Raw genomic sequence first — 20,796 nt, forward strand, 5'->3', positions numbered from 1 at the left:
GTTTTGGCGGCAATCTGACATCAGCAATGGGATGCTTGCTCTGTCTGGCTAGGCTCCACGTTTGTGCCGTCCAGCTGGAAGATGCAAGGCGTGGCTGGCCCTGATTATCGATCGGAAAACGTGGTCCTGTTGGGAAGTGTTACAAGTAGCTAGGCGTCTGCAGCGGACAATCATGAATGGCCCCTGGATTGCACTTTGGGACAGAAGTGCAAGAGGGCGAAATCCAAGAAGCGCCAAGGAGTTGCTCAGCCAAGTGCTGCAATGAGGAAACGGCGTGGCGTTTGCTACTCGGTGCAGTGACATTGTCACGGTCGCGTTTGTGGTTGGTGAGGTGAAAGTTTATTAGAATAGGCTAATCGTGACTCTTGTCGTATATGTAGTCCAGTTCTCCCGCGAGTATCTTGTCAGCCTGTTGTGACGATGGCATGTTGGCTGAGCGCATTCGTGTTAATCATGTTGATGCGGATGCTTTGGCTGCGTCTATCGAGTTGGCGTTCTGGTGCTGCCAGATTAGTGGGTCTCGCCTAACGTTAGTTTTGTAGTTATAGTGGCTGTCGCGGAGACGGAGCATTGTTTGGCCTGTTTTGCCCGTTTGCACCAACACCCAAGCTGAGCAGCCTACCCTATGACACGTTGGTGATGACAAAGTCGCTGGATCAATCTCATGTAGGTCGAAAAATTATCATTTGGCAATTTGAATGTCACGAGATGCAAGACTTTGGGGTTTGTGTTTTTCCTAGCGATTATATTCGCAGCGTTCACGTTCTGGATGCAACAGCTGCTTATGTATCTGCTTGAAGAGTGCACTGATCCGACTAGGCCAGCTGCCAAAGGCGACCCACGGTCGCGGGCATACAGTCGTCGACCAAAGTATGCTGGGACGAACACCATCACAAAATGAAAGAGAGACGAAAAAGACAAATCGTGCCAATCACACAGTCTGACTGCATATTCATTGCCTTGCGGCTCTTTCATGCAGCCTGTTACCCCAGAATCCCAGCTCGTCTTCCCCGCGCTTTCCACTCGGCTCCCCACACGAATGACAGCCAAGAAAGCAAGAGCAGAAAAAACTGATAAAAAGCAGCCACTTGTATCCATTCTTTTCAGGTGGCAGCTGAGAAAAAGATTTGCACGAGCCTGAACACTCGAGTCCAGCCAACCAGCCTAGGCCCAAAGAGATGAGGGAGCGGGGAAAGACGAACAGCCCATGACAGCCTGTGGAGCCTGTGAGCCTCAATACTACGCACGACACGACAGACCGAGCCAGCCGCAAAACAAAACACTAGGTTCGATTGTGTGCACGATGGCTCGCTACTGTAACGGGCGCATTCAACGATTCATTGGCTGGGATATGAGCATTGTTTCGAAACGAAGCGATCGTTGTCTTGCCCAGCACCAGCAGCGCAACGCAACGCAACCTAACCTTTGGTGCATCCTTGGCTTTACGAAAAACCGTGGCGCGACTGTTGCTCGAAATAACGTCCGTTCGCCGCCCCGGTTCGCCATGGAACTAGTAGCTATTTAAACGGAGCCATGACAGAGCCAGCCATTGCCAGGCCAGGCAGGCTTGTAGATCTCCTCTCGCTCTCTCGCAACTCGGCAGCAGGCCGTCGCCCCCTCCCCCAGCCTGGGGCCCAGTCAGAGTTCACTAGCCGAGGCATGGTGTGGGCGACGTCTTGTTGCTTCTGAGCGCCCCAGCTAGCCCAGCCAGTCATTTTAGAGTTTTTCATTCACTCCGCATCAAGAGCCTCCATCTATCGGTCGATTGCCCCAGACCACCACATATATTCTCTTTTCCTTTTCCACCTCTTCTCCTCTCTCGCCCTCCTTCGCCCACCCCCGCGACGACAAACCGTCATCCCAGACCGCACCACCAAACGTTTTCCCCGGAGAAAGCAAGCGCATCTTGCTCGCAACTCATCCATCATGGGCAACCGTCGCGGCATTTCGCGCATGACGCTCGTGGGCGAGGCTCTGAGCCGAACCATTGTCGCGGCCATGGTCATTGTCTCCATCGTCGTCGCAGCCACCAGCGTCTACCCCAAGGGATTCACCGTCATGTTTGCCACGGTATGCCAAACTGCTGACAATTTTGTTCTTTCTGCGATTGTGTTTTTTTTCTGACTGGTTCACAGGCTGGCATTGCCGTCGTGGTCGAGGGTGCTCTTCTCCTGCGTGCCCTGTTCTACCTCATGAAGCCGTCCGCCTACAACCTCACCAACCTCCGCGGTGGAATCCTCATTGCCGTGCAGTGCGTCCTGCTCGCCCTCTTCATCATCGCCGCCGTCTTTGCCTTTAGAGACTACTCCAAGGAGGCCGGATACGCGAGCCGAGCCCAGGCCGCCGTCTACGACCGACGCATTGCCTGCGGAGTTCTCATCATGGCGTCCATGTAAGAGTTTTTTTTTTTGGTTCTGCTCCCTTGTTGAAAACACACTGACATGACCAATCTTAGCCTGTTCCAAATTGTGCCCACCATCATCACCATTGCTAGACTGTCTCAGGGCAGCGATGAGAGCCTGAGGGCCAAGAGCAAGGAGAGCGAGGAAAAGGCCGCTGCCGCTGAGCACTAAGCTCGCCCCGCGCGGCAGTGTTTGGAGAAACGGTACATAGAACGCCTCAACATTTGACGGTAATGAATCGTGACGATTTCTCGTGATGAAACTATGAATTTAATTGATATAATATTGCTTGACCGATGCCGCCTCGCCTGTGACGTGACGTGCTTGATTGGGCGCGGGAGCTCTCGGGAGCAATGCCTGTCGACCCACCAACGGCGATGCCGTCACGCTGCAGCAGCCACCGCCATCAGCCCAGGGCCTCAACTCGCATGTGCAAATGCGGCTCCAGAGAATCGGCTCGAATAAAATTGTGCTCGTTGCTGCTGTAATTCTTCGCTCGAGTGTCACACATGGATAAGCTGCGGCGATTGTCTGCGCCTCTGCGACAGCATAAATCGAGACCTGACGCGGGGGAGCCGTGATTGGGGGCGGCTTCCCACTGAAACGTTCGCTATAGCTGCCAGACAGCTGTGATGCACTACGTTTTAGTGGACGCACTGCTAAAGCGCCACTTGTTCAGCGTTTGCAGGCGCTAAGAATGAGGCTCTGCTCTGTGCGATGCCATCTGCCTTGTGCGACGACAGAGGACAATGTACCGCAGATTCGCCATTGATCATCTCAAATTTGTAGAGCAGGAAAACAAATCAAAAGCAGAAGCGAATACCTTGACAGATGACCATCTACATCGCATAGTCTTGGAACAACAGAGAGTTTGGCTCGTGCAAGACCCATCGACGCTGTATCGTACAATCCGCCACTGACTCTGTCTAATTATATCATAGAAACAAGTAGTAATAATAATAGAACTGAGGCCCTTGGTATATTATCGTCTCAATCGCATAGGCTTGGGGGCGCTGGTGGTTTGGCCCGTACAAAGCCGAATGACAACAAGACAATCGCCAATTCGCCATTAATTCTCTTCGAGTTCTTGGAAATAAAACAAATGGACGCGAGATACTCTACAGATCATCGTCTATATTGCCACAGGTCTAGCACGAAATCACATCTACCTGCCAAATTCTTACAAACTGCACGACTTTGCTCTCCTCCCAGAAATGCAGATGCAACTACATCGTTAGACCAGCGGCTTAATCCCCTGGCGCGATGAACCTGGGGTCAGGTTAGTCGCGGACCTCAAATCGCTATCTGGCGACTTGGAGGATTTGTATTCATCACAAATATACCCCGTAGTCAAAACCACCAACATCTACCAGTGCTATAGTTTCCACATTTTTGTAGAATAAGCTATTCACGATGAAGCTTGTAGTGTTTGCGACCGTGTGCCTAGATGCATTTAGCCTATCGGCGGCTGAAAGACTGCTGTTGCCTTCGCCTTTTCAGTCGTCAAATAGCGATTCGTTATCATGCACCCAGACCTGGAGCATTAACACACCTGGCAAAAGATCTGAGGCTCGGTATGCTGAAAGAGCACCTGTCCCCAAGACGACCATTGCTCGGCATGGGCACCCGCACCTTTGTAGCCATGCTCATTATTAGCACGAATCGTTGGCGCATGCCCATCGTCGCCAAATTTGCCCATGGCCCAAATGTGGCTTAACCTTGGGGCCATCAGCCTCAACAGCTAACGCGCGGATCTCTTCGTACGGCCACTTCTTGTTCTGGCACCTGGCTCGAAAATCTCTCCGAGACTCGTGTTGAGACGGCCGCGTTGGTGCTTTCTACGCACCAGAGAGCTGCGACGCACTTTGCTGATTGTCCTCTATATCCGGTCAAACCCTTGATGCATTGCCAGTTCGAGCAATTTAGAAACACTCGTATACCATTTTCGCTGATTGGATCGTCATTCGGACCAATCATGAAAACGAGGCTGCCGAAGCGGCGCCGGGGCAAGCCACTTTGTTGTACAGACCCAGGATCATCATCTTCAGAGACTTCTTCGTGGGTCAAAAGTGACATTTGCCACAATTGTCTTCATCAGAAAGCGAAGTAAAGGAAATTGCAGTCTACTTTGACTAATCTACTTTCATTCCATATCTTCAACTCCCATGCACGCAACTTATTTACTAGTCTCTTGGCTTGCTGCGTATAGCGCACATAGCATGGACGCCACGTCGTCTGCTAGCCAAGAACTCTTCAGTCCAGGCAGAAGTGCTTGAAACGGCAGCTAGCAGCCTTATGTGACGTCGATCACAAATGCCAAGCAGGGAACCTGTCCAATGTTTGCGACTGTGCCTCTCAAACAGGACAAATGGAGCGCTGGACAGTAAACCACTTGGCTAGATCACAACGTCGGATACGATTCGACGTGACTAATATTGTCGACATACGCACACAAGCTTAAACAAGTGCATACTCCATAACTAGTACTTTTTGGCTACGCTAAGAAGCAGGCTGCTCGCCCGGGGAAATTACCAGTAGCTGCCCCACGACACGATATGCATGTTACGACTGAACGGGAAGAACAGAACCGTCTTTTATAGAACATCAATACTATGACCAAAGACCTGAGCGCAGTCGAAGCCTGAAGCGAAGACTGTTAAAAAAAACTCTTTGCACGGAGCGAGCTTCAACTTGAATTCAGACAGCAGCGCTAGCTAGGTCCATTCTGTCGTCGCGTGACGCATCACTCAAACCAGCCGTGGCGCAAAAATGGCAGCCCGCAGCGCCAAGCAGCCGGTGCAGCCCAATGCAACAGACACGAACAGCCCGAACCAGTAGCATTCATTGCAAAACAGCCTTGCGGCGTCAAAAGCTGCAAAAAGGTGGTACATATGGGGGTAGTGAGACGGAAATAGTGGACGGCGGCCTTGGCATTCATCCAGCTGGGCGGGCCGGAAATAATCCTACACGTTTTCTTTTTTCCAATGACGCACAGAGTCCGGCCTCGTTTACTGGTACGCACCCCTTGGCAAGTATTCTGAAGCTGGTCCAAGATTTGAAGAGAGGTCTTCGAGGCGTCTGGCTTCTCTGCGGTGCGTCGTGTTTCCTATTATAGAAACAGAGCTACGCTGACGTTGGCCAGCTGCTCGACGCCATCTCGTCCCAAAAGGAGACTCCCCCGACGCTCCCGATTGTCAAAATCAGGTACGGAGTACCTGTTGAACAAGCTAGTAGTTAGTGGCACTTATAATTAGCGTGTGTGCCACTGTGTACAACAAATTGCGTCGACTATTTCCTAGCGCCGCCAGCTTGTACGCCACTTCCCGCCCAATCATGGGCGTAACTAATTCGTTTTGCAAAGAGGCGGCGGCCACGTCGGCCCGCCACGTACTCTTGGCACGTACTGGCAGCCCAAGACGAGGGCTCTCAAAGGAAAAGATCGGTGGGACAAAAGTCTCCGGCCTCGAACTGATAAGTATGCCGTTCCCCCTGCGGAGCGCACCCGCAGATGCTGGATGCCTTTGTGCGTTGTCCCGTTTCATACTGTCTCTACCAAGTCTTTTTGTAAACTATGCTGGGCCAGCTTCGAGGCCCATGCCTCCGGATACTGACAATCATCGGCATTGTGGCGTCGCGGTTCTTCAACACTCGCTTCGTCTACTCCATTGCCGCCGTGTCCACGCTCGCCGCAAAGGCAATCCACATCCGCGCCCACCAGTCCGCGTTCAGGACAGCCGATCTCTTCCTCTGGGGACCGACTTTCTTTTTCCAGGATGCCATACTGCTGCTTGGACTTCGCTGGATCTGCGACTTGAAGCTCGCTAGGTGGCGTCTGTACGAGGTCTGCCAGCTGCTCGCCGCCGGCGTCAGTCTGGGCCTGCTCGTGCTGGCCACGGTCAACATTTCGTTCTACTCCATTGCGGGCACCGAGCTGCACTGGCGCAATGTTGGCTTTGTCGGCGGCGAGTCCTCTCGCAAGGTTGTGCTCTCGGGCGCCTTTCGGGCTCTCGTCGTCGGCGCAGTCTTGGTTGCGACAAGTTTCTTTCTCCAAGACTTTTGCTCTGCTCTCGCACGCATCGTACTTCGAATCATCGGAACCGCTGCAACTTTTGCCCTGCAAAAATCAGGACTTTCCAAAATTCTTCGAATGTACAATAAAGATATCTACACAAAGCTCGAACAGGACGACTTGAACGACTCGGACGGATTCGGCCACCAGACAAGCTACGGTCAAAGTAGTTTCGAGGATAGACTGTACAGGTCGCCCGGGTGGAAGTATGTCTTTGCTTTCTTTGCCAGTCTCATTGTCTACCAAATTATACTTGTTCTTCTGCGGCCGCCGGAGCCGTCCTTCATCTTCATGTCCTGGGCCGTGCCGGCATTGCCCATCATCGACGTCACCCACGCCTCTTCCGCGCTTGGCGTTTTACTCCCCGTCTTTGGCACCGGTATGCACTTTGAATGGGACGATGGTACCACAGCTTTGACAGCAGCAACTCCATTCTCATGGCTACCCAACGGCACATCACAACAGGGATTCGAGGATTGGTATGAGGGCGAGGAGCACTATAGCCCCGACAACGATCCTCTTCATATTTCTAACATGGATGACGACCTATTACCCGAGCTCCAGGGCGCTCTAGATGACGTCAACATCAGGCATATCCTGTTGGTCAAACTCGAAAGTACTCGGAAAGACGTATTCCCGTTCAAAAAAGACGGCTTCATCTGGGAACAGCTGGCGAAAACGTTTCCTGAAGGAAAGCTCCCTGAGCACATCCTCGAACGACTGGGCACATTGACCCCAACAGCGAATCGCATGACGGGCGACTATGACGATGGATTTCAACATTCGCAGAACTCACCCAGAGGTGGACTCAGCTTCGATAATGCGTTTACGACTGCCTCGTACACACGAAAGAGCTTTACCGGTACATTATGCGGCGTCACGCCTCTTGTCGCAGACTTCAACGTCGAATTCGAAAACCACATTTACCAGCCTTGCCTGCCCCAGATCCTGAATGTCTTCAATAAAATCACGGAAAAGAACGACACCGACTACACTACGTACCCCTGGAAAACGTACATGATGCAGTCCATTACCGACAGCTTCGACAAGGCACACGAGCAGCTTCCCGAAATGGGCTACGCCGAAGAAAACATTATAACCAAGGAGTACCTGAAAGGGGACTCGCCCAAGTTCGGCTACGTGGATCTTCCAGACATCAACTACTACGGCATGGCAGAGGTCGCAATCGAGGATTATATCCGCGACGCATTCTCCAACGCAAAGCGCGACAATGAGCGAGTGTTGCTTACACACATCACAAGCACGACTCACCACCCATTCGAGATACCGGAAGAGGAAAAATACGTCGCCCTGTCCGAAGACTCAAACTTGAACGATTTATCGCACTATTTGAATGCCGTCGGTTATGTTGATCGGTGGATGGGCAAGATCCTGGGCATCCTCGACGAGCAAGGGGTTGCTAACGAGACTCTGGTCGTGGCAGTCGGCGACCACGGACTTTCCATTGCCGAGAACCACGGAGTGACGGCCTACCTGAACCCCAACGTAGCAAACTTCCATGTTCCTCTGGTGCTGTCTCATCCTCAACTGCCAGCGCTGCGCAGCGACGCGGCTGTGCAGTCTCTTCAGATTCTGCCCACGATTCTGGATCTTTTGCGCGAGACCAACTCGCTATCGGACGAGACGTCCCAGGCAGCGGAGGACCTCTTGGGCATCTACGAGGGCCAGTCCCTGATCCGACCTGTCCATGCCGAGTCCGAGGAAAGTGGCTACGCGGACTGGCAATTCACCGTCATGAACCCCGGCAAGGCGACGCTCAGTGTGCGAAGTGCTCGCGACCCTGCGTGGCGTATAGTCGTGCCTATTGTCGAGGATGTGGAGTGGCGCTTCACCAACCTCGAGGAGTCTCCCAACGAAACGGAGGAAATTGTGATTTTCGGTTTTGTTTCGTTCCTCAATGCCGTCAAAGATAGACATGGAAAGGACGCGGCCGAGTGGGCGGAAGAAGCCGCCTTCATGGCGCGTTGGTGGGTGGACGAGAACAGAAGACGATACCGCTACAGCGAGTAGCTCATTACACGGAGTTTATCTTTTCTGCATTTGACCACAGTAAATTAAATCATGTATATACGAACTTATTTGTATTATTAACAAAATACCTTGATGACATTACAACTCTCCACCAGCCTTCCATTCACCGTGCGAAGGCTCCTCCAATAACTTATTCACACTGACCGCCTTTGGGTGCGGCGTAATGACCGTGTAGTTACAAGTCGGGCAATACGTCATGTCGTCCTTTGTCGGCGGGTACCTGTCCTGGTTGAATGTCGAGTTGAGCACGACTGAGCCCACAGTTGCGCCATTCTCCAGACGAATCCACGTCTCCGCCGTCAAGTTCTTCTTCCTCAGCTCGGCGCGGTTGACACGGATCTGCCGCGCACCCCGGATCCAGTTGCCGTATCCGCCGTAGCCCGAGTGCTGGCCGAAGCACAGATTGACGCCGTTTCCAGCCACCGTCGTGTCGGGCACCAGGCGATCCCACTTGTAGCACCACGTGTCGCCGTGGTCGTGGCCCGAGAAGAGGCCAATCATGCCAGACGTGGACGCAATCGCCTGCATAAAGGGCACGTCCTGCCCGCCGTACGCGCACGAGCCGTCGTTTGTGCCGTCCGGGCACCACCCTTGCGCCTGCGGCGCCAGGAGGTAGTCGTCGTTGATGCCCGGGTTGGTGTTTGGGTCGATGCTGCCCCTGCCGTGCTCCTTCTGGATGGCCTGGGAGACGTATGGGGGAATGTGCACAAAGCCGAGCGACGGGATCACGCGGCCGTGCTGCGCCGTCAGCTCGGCATTCGTCTTTTGGAACCAGTCGACGACGCTCTGGTCGACCCAGCCGGGCTGCCCGACGCGGCTGCCGTCGGGGTGCGTCTCCTGGAAGTAGAAGCCGCCGCGGCTGTCAAAGAACCACAGCAGCAGCTCCGGCGCGCACTCGGGCTTGCAGCACTTGCGCGGGTACACGGGCAGGTAGTAGTTGCTCACGCCGGCGTTGCGTCCCGGGACCATGCGCCCGGTGCGGCAGTTGGGGTACGTCTTCTCGCGCGCCCAGGTCGAGGCCGACGAGAGGTTAAAGTCGCTGTCGTGGTTTCCGTAGGTGGACGCCCAGAGCAAGCCGCGGTCCACGATCGGCTTCACAATCTGGTCGACGTACGCGGAGCCGTTGTGGACAAAGGCGTTTTCGCCGGTGATGAGATCGCCATTCAGAACGACAAGCTGCGGCGTTTCCTTGTCAAGCACATTGTTCAAGACCTTGACAGAGTTGATGTCCTGCTGAGGACCCCAGGAATCCCATGCATCTGGTGTCAATATTAGCGATCTGTTTCTATATACATATATTCATGGAGAGGGGAGCATACTCTCGCCAAAGTGAAGGTCTTCAAATACACTAATCTGAAAGTTTCCGTCCTTGCCAAAAGTTAGAGGGCGCGACGCCACGGACGGCGCCTCCAGGGGTGCACCGGTCGCTAGTGCCAGCAGCACAGACAGAGGCGCGAAATGCATCGCTGCCATGTCTCACTCGCGATAAAGTTTTTAATGCTTCATCCGCAGCATTTTCTTGACGGGAACGACGGCAAGCGATTCTTATATTTATAAACACGCGTTTTGCCCACGTTGGTACCCCTGATCGCATCAGACGACGCACACTGGACTTTGCAGCCAGTAGCACGCCATCTGATAGAACGTGGTCCACGGAATGGATAGTCGCCGACATATTGTTGTGTGGTATGGGCAGATATTCGGCCCTTTGCCAGACTGAGCCCTCCACCACTTGAGTGCGCGTCATTTTAAAAATTCCAACATTCATTTGCACATTGGCATTCGCATTTGACTCGCAAGAATCCAAGGCCAAAGCGCGGAAAGCCCTTCCGCAGATCCGGGTCATAGCGATAGTTACGAGTCTGCCAAAGTCAAAATCTGGCAGCATTAGCATGTTTGAGACTTCTGAATCTTTGTCAGCACACGGAGCCTAATATCAGAAAGAATCAATGTATAAGTGCTTCAAAGTCCCTTGACAGGGTGAAATAGTGAACGAAACCCGAACGATTGGATTGCAGTTTTGCGACGAGGTCATGAGTTCTGCTTGTATGTTGAACATGGTGCTAGGCCGAACGGCCACGGGCTACAACGTGCATGCTCATGCGCTCAATCATCGGTGCAACCACATGGCTCCCGGCCTCTTCCCCGTCACGCAGCACGGCCGGGATCGAGCATTTTTGTCTCCAGAGACTACCCACTAATCGGTAACAGTGCATGCTTTGCATTTGGACAAAACTGTGTTCTTTAAATCGGCAACATGCTATGCTGCACGGTCGCCTCCATGTACAGCAGCTTGTAATCACCACAGCAGCAGCAGGCATAGTCCCATATGTACACTCGGTGCTTTAGTGCTTAGTCCTGCGTTCGCCTGCCTATCTCGGTCGCGTGAGCGTCATTCGGGCCCCGATATCTTGGCACTCCCGGAGCCGTGCCTTGATGCCGCCGCTAGAGTCCAGAGGACAATGGATGCGGCCTTCGCAAGGCTCTCTCTTTGGCGCATTTGCTCCATCTTGAGCTAAAACTCCCCCGCATTGCATCACAAAGACCGAGCGGCAGATGCTGGTGCTGACATGGCGCCGACTTGGCACAGGCTAGCGAGTTGTAGGATTTCGTGGCGAGCGATGTTACATCACTGCAGGATGTTAGGAGTATATAATGCCAAGAGGCCGAACAGTTTGGATATGGATTATAGATGTTGGGCCTTGTCTATTTTGATATAAATACATATGTACATAAGCGCGATAATGAACAGCCTTATCCATCTTCTCCTTGCCGCTGGGGCCGTTGCGGCGCCTCGGCCGTCCACGGCCCGACCTGCGCTGTCGCTCGGAAACCTCACCCGAATACCGATGGAGATTCAGAGCAGAGACCTGTCCGGACCACAGATGGGCGGCGTCAACTTTCCCGACCCGACGTTGATTTTTGGCGACGGATCGTAAGCAGTATTGCAAGGACTACAGCTTCACGGCGTGTAAGCTAACAGAACTGAACAGTTGGAAGGCAATGAGCACCTCCTCGGATGGAAAAGGAGTACCGATTGCTACTTCAGACGATGCTTTTACCTGGAACCTGACCCCCAACGATGCGCTGCCTGACAAAGGTTCCTGGGTCGACCCAAACGACCAGTCTGTGTGGGCACCGGATCTGAACAAGAATGCAAGTTGACTCTTACACTATTTCTTGAGACATACTGACCAGCTGAAAGGATGCCGGAGTTTACATTATGTACTACACTGCGCGCAAGAATGGCGGAAACCACTGCATCGGCGTCGCGACTTCAAACACCGCCATGGGGCCTTACAAGCCCCACGACCAGCCGTTGGTATGCGACGACGGCAACGGCGGAGTTATTGACCCTTCTGGATATGACGATGGCAAGGACCGATGGCTGGTTTGGAAGGTGGACGGTAACAGCAAGGGCGGCGCGACAACCTGTCAATCCGGTCGTCCAAGCGGCGACTACATCCCGACGCCCATCAAGATCCAGAGGATGGCGCGTGACGGGCTCACCCTGCTCGATGCGCCCAAGGTCATCCTGGACAACGAGGGCCGCAGCAACGATGGCGTTGTCGAAGCAGCCAATTTGTACAAGGTCCCCAACGGCGACTTTGTCGTCTTTTACAGCGCGCACTGCTTCTCGAGCGACGACTACGACATTGAGTATGCTTGGTCCAGCACGATTGATGGAAAATACGAGGACCGCGGAATCTTATTCCGCAGCGCGGATCACATCGGAATCTATGGACCCGGCCACTGTGATATCGACCCCAATGGAGTCAACATGGTCTTCCATGGCCGAGAGAACCCAAATGATGGGAAAGCGGCTCGTGTTCTGTACAGCGCAACTCTGCATATAGATGGACGCAACATCCAGCACTAGTACGACAGAGGCTCGCACATTATTGCCCACGTATGCTGAACACTAGGTATATTTTGTGGGAGCATACAAATCTGACTTTCTCAGTGTACCGGAAATGGCAGGGGAATATGGCATCAATCTTGTATTTAACTGTATTGCGCTCGGTAGATATAAACACACAGTAAACCAACACTAAGCAGTCGTGTACTTCTCATCTGCTTCAGCAACCAGGTCATAGCTCTTAAACTTGCGTGCAGGTATGCGTCTGTGGAACAAAATGTCCAGCTCTTCGTACGTCCTGCCCTGCGACTCGGGCAAGCGGAAAAAGCACCACACGAAGCAGAGGAAGCTGATGCCGCCAAAGAGGAAGCCAGTCTTGCCACCCCAATTGGCTTTCTCGCTGTTGAGAAGGATAGGCATGACGACCATGGTGACAACATTGGCCGCAGACTGAACCGCTGTCGAAATGGCAATTGTCTTTTCGCGCAGTCGGGTTGCCGATATCTCCGAGATGATGACGAAGCAGATCGGGCCAACGCTGCTCTGGTATACAAAAGTCCAGATATCCATGAGCGTTGAAAGCGCCCAGACAGCACCGGTGTTGCCCTTGGGGATTGCCAGGAACCCGATGATGAAGAGCAAGAGGGTCATGATTCCCAAGCCGCCGGTATAGATTGTCCTTCTTCCGAGAAGGAAATAGTTCATCAACGGCCAGGAGAGTATGGTGCCCACAAAGCCAAGGGCAGTGTTGCCAACTCCCATGTCAAAAGCCTTGGCACTCGGCAGTCCGGCTTGCTCAAAAAAGTAATTGGCGTAGCCAATAAGAGGGTTGCCGCCAATGACTTGGATCAGGTAGACCATGACAGAAATCTCAGTTCGGAGAAGGTTGGAGCCCTTGAAGCAGTCCCGGTACGAGGTAGAGTCTTCGTATTCCCGCTCCAGCCGATCGGTTTGTTCGATTCCGAGCAAAATCTTGTCAACGTCCGGGCTGTGCTTGGCGGAAGTCAGCTTCAGCAGCGACTTGCGAGCATCTTCCTTGCGTCCGCAGCGGACCAACCAGTACGGGCTCTCGGGCGCAAAGCCAAGACCAGCGAGCAGCACCACGGGCCAGACCCATTGGACAGCCTGTTCAGGGATATCAGCACACATTCCACCAAACTAGACAACAAGATACTTACAAAGGGCGCCTTGTATGCCCACTGGTCCAGACGGCTCTCGACGCCCGCGGCGCATCCCTGGGCGATAAACTGGCCAATGACAAAGGCCAAGTTGACCGACGCAGTCAGGAAACCTCTCAGCACAACCGGGCACACCTCCGAGGCGTACGTCGGCGCAATCACGACATAGAAGCCGTACGCAAGACCGCCGACCACCTCGCCCGCGCACAGCATCGCCGTGGACGTGGCAAAAAACTGCATAAAGATGAAGCCAATGGACCAGACGCAGCACATGGCCAGCGTCAGGCGGCGGCCGAACCACTGCAGCGGGTAGCTGCACGCCAGGGCGCCAATGACCTGGCCGATCGGGTTGCCCATGCCGAGGCCCGTCTGCCAGGCGGCGGCGACCTCGTACTTGACGGTGCCGTCGGCCTTTTCGATGCGGTCGCCGTACTTGAGCTGGAAGGCGGGCAGCGCGTAGAAGGAGGTGATGATCTGGCCGTCGAAGCCGGCCATGACGACGGCGATGCAGAAGAACATGGCCCAAAAGGTGGCCTTGGGGTACATGCGCACCGCGGCCCAGAAGCCGAGCTCGTGCTCGGCGACGGTCAGGTCGCGCGTGGCATCAATCTCGGGCGCGACGACGTCGGCGTGGGCATCGCTGCCGCGGCGTGCGACCTCGATTTTTTCATTGTCTGATTTCTCCATGGCGGCTAGACGGCAGCTAGACGGCAGCTAGATGGTGGCAGCGTCGAGATGAATGCTCGCTCCAAGGCGCGCCCGCCGTCGATTTATTAAAGCACCGTTATCGACTTCTTGTCCGTTGGCCTCCTTCCCCAGGTCCGTTCTTTGCCGGGCCGGAGCTCAAGGGGAAGTTGGGGAACCCCGCCGGCTGATGCTACGTAGTACGATTGTTAGTGCCGTGTAGCCCGAACTTCACCGGGGGCTGCACCTGTGACGGAACTAAAGACAAGGCTCAACCCGAAAGAGGGTATGATCGGCTTTGTCCGCTGATGATTATCGTTGAAGTATGTAAAGACTTTATCGTCTCTAATCGAGAGTTCTTTCATTATCCGTTTCTTAACTGATGAATTACATCCAGCTGTGGCCACAGTTGACTGACGCTAAAATCTCACTCGACTACGGATACGTACTGATAGAATCATCTTGGAAACAGCCGCCACACCAAGGTTGCTGTGTGGGGGTTATGTATTAATCAATCCCATGGGGGTCATATCTGTACTAGCCATCCCTAGTTAATCATGTGGCACGTGAACCTCGTGGCTCTTTCACTAGAAGCAATGCTCGTTGTTTCAGATTGTGACCCTGATTATCAGACCTCAAGCGCCGCCGACTGTATCCTGATGGAGGTGGAAATAGCTTACAGCTGGTCTTAATCAGCGAGCCTCTGTTCGGACAGGGTCGCTGCCAACATGAAGTCTACGTACAAGTACCTCATTGAGGTTGTATGAACATGGAGTATCGAACAGATTGTAGATTATTGCGAGAGAGCAGGAATTATCAGAGCTATCCGTAGGCGTCAAGTTGCGCGGGCGCATCGCTAGAATTGGTGGCGGAGGCTTGATATCTGACCAACAGAGTAGCCTGCACTTCTACCCACGTTGATTCGCTCTAATCACACACAAAAGTCAAAACAAAATACTTTAAAATAACTATGACGTTTTTTACATAGGAAGAGAACTTTGAAGTGTTTTTTCTTACTATTCTGTCCTGTTTGTAGCTCATGCTTTGGAAGAAAGGCAAGTTGAGCGACGCTCTTGGGGTTATCCACTTGCGAGCCAAGTAAATCAATATCCAGAAAGACGCTAGTTTAGGTGTAATAATGTTGATAAATCAGTGCTCAGGTGTCTCGTATTAATTATTTCCATGGATTTTATGGCAAGTATACATGGTCCCTGGGACGGCTGGCAAGACGACTGGGCGGTGCGGATCATGTGTTCATGGTGACACCCATCTTGGTGCCAAACGAGCAATTCACATTGAACTTTCTATCGAGACTGGACCACTGACGGATCAATAGCTGCGCTTAATCTTAATATATTACTTCATCGATGAGCAGGTTGCCGTGCACGTGATCAACGCACTGCCCATGTTACGTGATTCGGCCGCATGCTGTTTTAGTGCCCGCACAATTAGAGTTGTCACAAATGGCCGCTGTAGGAAGGCAATCAGCAGAAAGCAACGAATCACCTGAAGAAAGCGTCAAAGAATACTATGCATCGATTTAAAATACATTGGAAATCGAAATCCTCGAAATCTAGCGTCTAGCGACGGAAGCTGCGTACCTGGATGGCCTGGTACGACCAAACCCCCTCCGCTCAGAAAGTTGATTGGCCGATTTGCTTTTCGCGGCATGTATGCACAGTCATGCCAATATATTCATGCCGTCATGACCACCTGAAGCTGGACCTGTGTCTATTTTGCGGTGGCTAGCTGAAGGTAGACCCTGCATATTTCCTGACAAATCGGGCATCTCCCCCAGCGCCATCGGCTGCTCGGAGAGCCTGGAGCAACCGTGCCACCCCGCAAACTCTATCGGCCGCTCGGAATTCGGTACTAAATGCAGGATCTGAGACAGCCGGCGTGGGTAGTAGGCAGGCGGCAGGTTCCCCGTCATCTGACCTTTGCGGTCGGAAGGGGGCTGAGCACATGTTGACGGTTGCGATAGTTTTTGGGACGCGGCAGCCTGCTGTCTTCGTGACAGACCACGAATATAGACATCTTTCTATAAATCCTTGATATTTGTGGAGGTTTCGGGGTGCTTCAAGGTTCTAGCAAGAGACGCTCGCAAGCTTTTGAAGATCTCACAGGGCCAAGTCACACAATGCTACCGCACAGATACGCCCCTCGCACACAATGTGGAGGGGCGCTGGCCGTTGTGGAATTCTTTCTTCTGAGAGACTATGGCAATGGGCTCATATAAAAAGGTCTAGAGGCAATATAATGCGCAAGTAAGCCCCATTACAGCCCGACAGTGACACTACCTGAGACGGGCACCCTAATATGTCTCGTTTGGTCTTGGCTCTTCCACAGCAGCTCGATGTAATGCATAGAGCTGTCTGATTCGACATTGCCTCGGATGACGGGCGCTAGAGCTTCTCGGCTTCGATGAAGCTGCCGACGATATTTTCTCCGCTGGCGGACCAGCTGGCTGGGTAAGAGAACATGCCAAGATAATACTGAGGTTCTTGACTTTAAAACCTGACGCCCGTTTTTATGCGCGCAATCCCCCCTATATCACAACGCATATGCAGCGCATCTGCAGAGAACACTCATTGGAGCGTTTTCCCGACCGCAGCTGAGCTTCTACGGACATTGTCTCGTTCTTGGCAGTACGTTTTGCATCCTTCGCGATGCAATTCTCTCAGCGCACATGCGGCCGGTGTGGGATTTGATGGTAGTATGTTGTGTTGTGTATCATGACTTAGGCCTAGACCATTATACACTTTCATGCTGCGTGAGCTGGAGGTGCTGGAGAAGGAGAAGGTCCAAGTATAAATACGTCACGTCATCGCTACCTGGATACTCAGTAACAAGCACAGACAAGTCGTCTTCTACTGAACAAAAAAACCAGAACGCTCCTCAAGCTCTCCGTGGTTTCTACCAAAATGCAATACCTTACTCTCATCCCCCTTCTTCTCGCTCCCCTGGCGTCAGCGGCCCCTGCCGCGGCTGGCGACGTTCGCATCTACGATTCCCGAGACTATCGCGGGCAGCAACGCCAGATCCCTGTCAGCGGCGTCTGCGTCAACTTGTCCCCTCCATTGTAAGTACCATTACTATGGCTCTGCCGTCTACCTTCTACCATGCTAATGGTATGCAGCTCCACCTCGGGCCGAGGCATTCAATCTATTCGATTCGCGACGCTGGAAGGCGAAAATTGCGAGATTCACCAGTACGTGTCTTGAATGTGCCATTGTTGCTACAGCATGGCTAACAATGAAATAGCGCATACAACTGCAAAAACGAGCCCTCTGTCGTGGTTTTCGAGAGCCAGCCGCGCACTCGCATCATCGCCGGCTCCATCCGATGCTCGAAGAACACCGTCGATGGTTAGCCAGTCGACTTGAGCCGCATCAGAATGGACGATTGTATTCTTCGTAATCCAGCGAGACCGTGACTCGGAGAGAAGTTACAGGTTCTGGTAAAAGCCATAGCTTGATCATGTCTATTTTGAGGAAGCCTTGGTGCAGGTTTTTGCCCCATGTGGGTTTTCCCTACACTATAATGTCAATACAGAGGCTTCAATAAAGTCATCTACCAGTTTCAGTGTTAAGCTCCCCCGAAGTACTTGAGTAGTCCTACTCTTACGCGAGAAGTAGTTTGATTGCATACTATCGTGAAGTGTCCAACAGTCGAGTAAAAATATAGATTACAGGCTCGATCGGGCTGTCAATGAATAAACAAATAAATATTATAGCTATATACAGTCTATTTACTCTAATATAAAATAACAGCCAACTATCTAATGAAATTAGCAGTTGTCTTCCGCAGGCTGAACCGTCTTGTCCATGGTGCTCTCGCGAAAATGGCCCTCGCCGCGATGGCGCAGCTCCTTGTCCAGGGGCCCGCTGCGAACGAGACCAAGAAGGTACGAGCCCTTGAGGATCTCGTGGTCGCCATTCTTCAAAATCCAGACATTGCCCAGGCACAGCGCCAGAATCACGCACACCCACATAAAGGGAATCATGGAGATGAAAGCCCAAGTGATGCCCTCCTTGGCGTCGAGGTGGTTGACACCGCTCTTGTTGTTGAAGACGGTCGTCATGATGGTCAAGCCGACGAGGCCACCAAAAGGCGTGGCAAAGGCAGACAGGCAAGTAATCTGCGAGGTGCGCTCGGGAAAGTAGCCGAGACAGTGCAGCGAGCCAGGGTTCAGGCGGAGCATGACGCCGTGACCGATGAGGGCGAGCATGCCGTAGATGAGGCTGGTGTTCTTCTCGTGGACGGCGTAGGCGAGGACGGTAATGCCGACGGCGGTAGTGAGCGCGCCAAAGGCCAGCGGCGGGAGGGTCTGGCGCGGCCAGAACTTGGACGCAAAGATGGCCATGTAGACACCCACGGCGAGACCGGGCATGTAAAAGAGCAGGCCGATGCCGGCGTCGCTGGGGCTCTTGCCCTCGACAAAGGTAAAGTAGAGATCCATAAAGTACATGGCGGCAAACATGGCCATGCCGCCGATAAAGGTGATGAGGAAGACGATGAGGGTGTCGCGCTGCGAGAGAAGATCCCAGGGCATCATGGCGCGCTGGCGCGAAAAGACGCGGGCCATGGCGCGGCCGCCGGCCATGGAGCGCTCAAACAGCAGCCACGCCACGGTGAGCACAGCGCCAACGACAAGCGGCGCAATGACGGCCGGCGAGCTCCAGGCGTACGTGCTGCCGCCCCAGGTAAAGGCCAGCAGAAGCAGCCCCATGCCGAGGATGAAGAGCAGCTGGCCGGTGAGGTCCACCGTCGAGATCCTGGCCACGAACCGCCCGCGCAAGGAGCTCTCCGTGTCCGAGCCCGCCAGCTCGGGCAGCGGCTGCGGGCCGATGAGCTCCTTGCGCAGCAGCAGCGCCACGAGCACGACCGACACGGCGCCGACGGGCAGGTTGATGGCGAAGCACCAGCGCCACGAGGCCTGGGTGAGGTAGCCGCCGATGAGCGGGCCGAGGCCGAAGCTGACGCCGTTGATGAGGACGAAGATGGTCCAGTTGGTGGCAAACTCGGAGAGCGAGACGCGGTCGGCGAGGATGGTGCGCACCGACATGTTGACGCCCGCGCAGCCGACGCCCTGGACGGCGCGGCCGACGAGCAGCGCGGCAAAGGACGAGGTCGGCGCGGCGGTGCAGATGGCGGAGCCGACGAGCATGATGACGAGCGCGGCCTGGACGGTGGCGTGGCGGCCGAAAATGTCGGTCATTTGCGCCCAGAAGAAGAGAAAGGCGGCCGAGGTGAGGTTGAAGGAGGAGATGATCCAGTTGAGCTGCTTGACCTGGTCTGGAGGGTGTTAGTGAGTTGTTCGGGGTGGCATGGGGAGAAGGGGGGGACATGTACGGAATTCTGTCGCAATGTCGGAGAGAGCAGAGGCAATGATGGTGGTGTCGAGGGCTTGCAGCGCAAAGGGACCGCAGAGGCCGGCGATGAGCTTCCAGCGGTAGGCGGCGCGACGCTTCTTGTCGGCGATTTCCTCTGGAGAGCGTTCTTTCTTGACCTTGACGTTTTTCGGGGCATCATCGGCCACGGGCTTTTGCAGCGCATCGGAACCAGTCTGCCCCAGGGTCGAGTCGCCTTGCGGTGGTGGTGTCGGCTGAGCGAGGGCCTTTTGCTGGCGATGCTCCTTGATTTTCTTGTAAGCGTAAAGCATGTCGACGGCGGCGCTCCCAAGACTGTGCGCGTTCAAAGGATGCTTGGAGATGGGGATGACAAAAATTCAAGGCCAGAGAGGTGAAGAGGTGGAAGCTATATAGAATCGCAACCTCGAATCAGACACCCAAAGCGGTTACGGCGACGACGACCGCGGTGGATCGGGCGACCGATGTACGCGGCCGATGGACGCAAGGTCAGGCTGTGAGGCCCTGGAAAAAATAAGAACCCTCGGGGAAAGACGCCCAAAGCGGAAAAGCGAATTTGAGAATTTTCTGCTTTTTCGCAGTAGGGCTGAGTGGAGGATTGCGTCGCTGTAATGTCTCGACTAATGACGGCGATGCAGTGCGCAGTCTAGTTGCGCGTCACAACGGGCTGCGCCTCTCTTTTTGTCAGAACCGACTGACAGAGTGGCTTCTCTAGCTCCGATTCAAGTTCCTTTTTCTCTGATATATACACATTTCTGCCCGCCCAACCCATGAACTTTCCACCTCACCTCGCATTCTGCGTATTCCAGCTCCGTATACTCGGCCGGAAGTAAAATGCCGGATCCACTTTTCAGCCTGACGACGCTAAGCCGAAAAGAGACAGTTTGTGCGAGATTCTCGCGGCCTTCAGAGGGGCTCTACCCGTTACAGTGGGTTGAAGGTGATTCCAAGCGAACTGCCACCAAAATCGCGCGCTCGGAATTACCTGGAGGCACTGTAGTAGTGGGTCTTGCAGGGCGCCCCTCTGCCCATTTTAGTGGATTCGGCCGCTGGGCTGAGCGAGTGGGCTGTGGCTGCCTGAGGCCACTCAGTACGAGCAGCTACCCTGAAAAGGGAAGCAGAACTGGTGATGGCCTCAGCATCGACTCACGTAAACTGACAAGAAAAAAATTGCATAGAC

The 20,796-nt window shown here is 53.8% G+C and overlaps 8 protein-coding genes across 8 annotated transcripts; 5 read left to right on the forward strand and 3 right to left on the reverse strand.

The window, feature by feature from the left end:
- Positions 1-1,926: 1,926 nt before the first annotated feature.
- Positions 1,927-2,573, forward strand: LMH87_001062 (uncharacterized protein; the record flags this gene model as incomplete). Its single annotated transcript, XM_056199077.1, has 3 exons — positions 1,927-2,070; positions 2,136-2,392; positions 2,456-2,573. The coding sequence occupies 3 exons, from the start codon at positions 1,927-1,929 to the stop codon at positions 2,571-2,573; spliced, it is 519 nt and encodes a 172-aa protein (XP_056055960.1).
- Positions 2,574-5,386: 2,813 nt separating this feature from the next.
- LMH87_001063 (uncharacterized protein) lies at positions 5,387-5,874 on the forward strand (the record flags this gene model as incomplete). The annotated part of the gene is made up of 6 exons (XM_056199078.1): positions 5,387-5,416; positions 5,468-5,494; positions 5,545-5,606; positions 5,657-5,713; positions 5,764-5,776; positions 5,857-5,874. 6 exons carry the CDS (start codon positions 5,387-5,389, stop codon positions 5,872-5,874), a joined length of 207 nt encoding a protein of 68 aa, XP_056055961.1.
- Positions 5,875-5,973: 99 nt separating this feature from the next.
- LMH87_001064 (uncharacterized protein) lies at positions 5,974-8,502 on the forward strand (the record flags this gene model as incomplete). The annotated part of the gene is made up of 1 exon (XM_056199079.1): positions 5,974-8,502. The coding sequence occupies one exon, from the start codon at positions 5,974-5,976 to the stop codon at positions 8,500-8,502; it is 2,529 nt and encodes an 842-aa protein (XP_056055962.1).
- Positions 8,503-8,601: 99 nt separating this feature from the next.
- LMH87_001065 (uncharacterized protein) lies at positions 8,602-9,996 on the reverse strand (the record flags this gene model as incomplete). The annotated part of the gene is made up of 2 exons (XM_056199080.1): positions 8,602-9,782; positions 9,843-9,996. 2 exons carry the CDS (start codon positions 9,994-9,996, stop codon positions 8,602-8,604), a joined length of 1,335 nt encoding a protein of 444 aa, XP_056055963.1.
- Positions 9,997-11,372: 1,376 nt separating this feature from the next.
- On the forward strand, positions 11,373-12,403 carry LMH87_001066 (uncharacterized protein; the record flags this gene model as incomplete). The annotated part of the gene is made up of 3 exons (XM_056199081.1): positions 11,373-11,458; positions 11,517-11,679; positions 11,729-12,403. 3 exons carry the CDS (start codon positions 11,373-11,375, stop codon positions 12,401-12,403), a joined length of 924 nt encoding a protein of 307 aa, XP_056055964.1.
- A 171-nt stretch (positions 12,404-12,574) lies between these two features.
- Positions 12,575-14,247, reverse strand: LMH87_001067 (uncharacterized protein; the record flags this gene model as incomplete). Its single annotated transcript, XM_056199083.1, has 2 exons — positions 12,575-13,507; positions 13,561-14,247. 2 exons carry the CDS (start codon positions 14,245-14,247, stop codon positions 12,575-12,577), a joined length of 1,620 nt encoding a protein of 539 aa, XP_056055965.1.
- Positions 14,248-17,168: 2,921 nt separating this feature from the next.
- LMH87_001068 (uncharacterized protein) lies at positions 17,169-17,617 on the forward strand (the record flags this gene model as incomplete). Its single annotated transcript, XM_056199084.1, has 3 exons — positions 17,169-17,326; positions 17,384-17,455; positions 17,509-17,617. 3 exons carry the CDS (start codon positions 17,169-17,171, stop codon positions 17,615-17,617), a joined length of 339 nt encoding a protein of 112 aa, XP_056055966.1.
- Positions 17,618-18,034: 417 nt separating this feature from the next.
- On the reverse strand, positions 18,035-19,909 carry LMH87_001069 (uncharacterized protein; the record flags this gene model as incomplete). Its single annotated transcript, XM_056199085.1, has 2 exons — positions 18,035-19,542; positions 19,600-19,909. The coding sequence occupies 2 exons, from the start codon at positions 19,907-19,909 to the stop codon at positions 18,035-18,037; spliced, it is 1,818 nt and encodes a 605-aa protein (XP_056055967.1).
- Positions 19,910-20,796: the final 887 nt, after the last annotated feature.

The sequence above is a fragment of the Akanthomyces muscarius genome, chromosome 6, assembly GCF_028009165.1.
Source record: "Akanthomyces muscarius strain Ve6 chromosome 6, whole genome shotgun sequence".
NCBI classification, from domain to species: Eukaryota; Fungi; Ascomycota; class Sordariomycetes; order Hypocreales; family Cordycipitaceae; genus Akanthomyces; species Akanthomyces muscarius.